Source organism: Glycine soja, chromosome 12 (genome assembly GCF_004193775.1).
Source record: "Glycine soja cultivar W05 chromosome 12, ASM419377v2, whole genome shotgun sequence".
Taxonomy (NCBI): Eukaryota; Viridiplantae; Streptophyta; class Magnoliopsida; order Fabales; family Fabaceae; genus Glycine; species Glycine soja.
The window spans coordinates 43,115,276-43,117,712 of record NC_041013.1 but is presented as its reverse complement, the minus strand read 5'-3'; the positions used below and the strand labels follow the sequence as shown (position 1 = coordinate 43,117,712).

Here is a 2,437-nt window from a genome sequence, read left to right as displayed (position 1 = left end):
TAGTTATTTTATAGAAGGTAGCCAATGACATCTTACTCTTTTTAGAAACTAAAAAAAAGAGTTATTAATGTGGGTATAAATTGGCTAAGAAAAAATAGGGAATTGAAGCACTGAGCCACGTTGCAACATAACAATCAAAATGCTTATGTGACAAGATTAGCTTAATTGTGATTAGTTGTAAAAGTCATTACTCGAACTTCAGGATTTATATATTATAAATCAGTAGATTGTTTTGGATAATCGATCAGTAATATGCTCATAAAGAGAGAGCATACATGATTAATTAAATGCCTTATATAGCAGAACAAATACCAAGAATTACTATTATTATCATTATTATTTTCCTGTTCTTAGACAATTGTTACAAAGAATTGATCAGTAAAGTGTGATTATGACACTATAATGCAATCAATGGCTTTTCTCAGCATTCCTGGTGTACGTTTGAAGCCACTGCTCTAGCCCAAAACTTGATTTGCTCTTTCATGTCACCTGAAGACTTGTGAGAAGCCCAATTTGGAATAGGAGGAGCACAACTTTGCACCAACCATGCCTCTGATAAGTATGGTCTCCTTGCTGCCTTATCTTCTTCTGTCTCATCTCTTTTTTTCTCTTGCAAGCCAGGTAGTATGCTAGCTAAACTTGGACTTAAGGCTTCCTTCTCAAATGAGAACCCCAAATCCTTGAACCCTTGAACTTCTTCAAATTCAAGATCACTTAGGCTTCTCCTCATTGTTTTCTGATTCAGGAACCTGCGCCTCATCTCCATAATACCCTCTTTGTTGAAGCTTTCAACCTCAGTCTTTCTGGCTGGTCTACATCTTGGAATGCTACAAGACTGTCATGCATGACCAAAACATAAGTGAAAAAATGTGAGGACTGAGTAGTTAACTTCAAAACATTCAAATCAATCTGAATTTGGAAGTGTATGTATGTCTTAAAACTTTACTTTCTAAAGGGCTATTGACTTTTCTTAAAAAGTAGCATTATAGCAGCAAGCTATATATATATATATATGCTGCCTGTCCTTCTCTAATTATACGATTTTGCTTAGCCAAAAAACTTTTGGCTTTTTGGACCTTTTGGCTTTAATTAGTGTTATTCTGGGTGCTGGCCACAATAAAAGCAATCATAAACTCTTAGAAGGGACAGAATCTTATGCATTTAAACCATATTCTATTAACTTAAATATATCTAACAGAAGCAGATGATTGAACCATAAATTAGTGCTATTCTGGGTGCTGGCCACAATAAAAGCAATCATAAACTCTTAGAAGGGACAGAATCTTATGCATTTAAACCATAAATGAAAAATGATTCTATTAACTTAAATATATCTAACAAAAGCAGATGATTGAAGTACCTTAGAGGTTTGCCTGGGGGGAAGAATGTCAATATGTGTAGGTGTTGATGGTTGCTTGTGGGATCTGCCAGTTCTAGTATCATTTACTTGGAACTTTTCTTCTCTCCCTATGGATGGAGGCAAAGATGGTGTTCTTAGCAGTTTGCTTTTCCTTCTATTACAATCACTGTTATGATGTCCTTTCATCTGTGCACAATGAGGTTCACTTGCTGCATGAGACACAACAGGATCTGTTGGTTGGTGCACCAATTTGCTCCTAACAGAACAGCTTCCTTTATGGTCTTCTTCTCTCAATCTCAATGGTGGCATGGATGGTGCTCTCTGGATCTTCTTAGAATGAACAATAGCACCATTGTTTGGTGGTTTACTTGGTGATGATGAGTTTGAGTCCTTCACCAAAAAATCTGGGGGGCTGATTAGGCCAGTGGAAGAAGGGTAAGGATCAGAGTGACACCTTGTCATCCTTGGTGCTATCTTTAACAAGTTATCAAAGAACCAGCACTCCTCGAGAAGAAGATCCGCAGCTTCCACTTTTTCATCTTTGTAAAAAGAAGACTCACAAGAGTTGCCAATAGGCTCCATGAGTTTTCCACTTTTCCAACTTTTTCACCCCTTCATGTGTTCTGAATTTATATTGGAGGCGTTTGCATCTATTGTCATTGAATTCTGATTATAAATTAAACGAATGTAGTGCACACATAGGCCAAAGATTTGACTATTAAAAATGCTCAAGCTGAGCTTTAGATAAGCCATGTGAGATATGACAGCATGTGCTTTAAGATGTTCATGTCCTTATATTATTGTTTAGCCATAATGAGCTTACTGTCCAAAAAAACAAAGTGTTATTTAATACAGAAATGGATTTTCCCTTGGGCATTTCATGAAGTGAAAATAATACTTATGAGATGGATGAGTGCTGCAGAGAGGCCAAGTGGGGCCATGCGGCAATTAAGTTCCACAACAACAAAAATAATAGGTAGGGACGATTTTTTTGGGATTAGCTTTGTCATGCCAGCACATTCCCATGTGATGAGGTTTTTGTTTATGCAGCCACTTCACATCACAAAACAAGTTAAA

General features: G+C 36.8%; 1 protein-coding gene across 1 annotated transcript; it reads right to left on the bottom strand.

The window, feature by feature from the left end:
* Positions 1–297: 297 nt before the first annotated feature.
* LOC114378583 lies at positions 298–2,188 on the bottom strand. Its single transcript, XM_028337220.1, has 2 exons — positions 1,361–2,188; positions 298–835 (listed from the first exon to the last, which is right to left on the bottom strand). Exons 1-2 carry the CDS (start codon positions 1,940–1,942, stop codon positions 422–424), a joined length of 996 nt encoding a protein of 331 aa, XP_028193021.1. The 5' UTR covers positions 1,943–2,188; the 3' UTR covers positions 298–421.
* Positions 2,189–2,437: the final 249 nt, after the last annotated feature.

Coding starts and splice junctions, on each gene's coding strand:
- LOC114378583 (XM_028337220.1), bottom strand. CDS start 1,942: ATGGAGCCTATTGGCAACTCTTGTGAGTCTTCTTTTTACAAAGATGAA. Junction 836..1,360: donor CCCCCAGGCAAACCTCTAAG/GTACTTCAATCA, acceptor CATGCATGACAG/TCTTGTAGCATTCCAAGATG.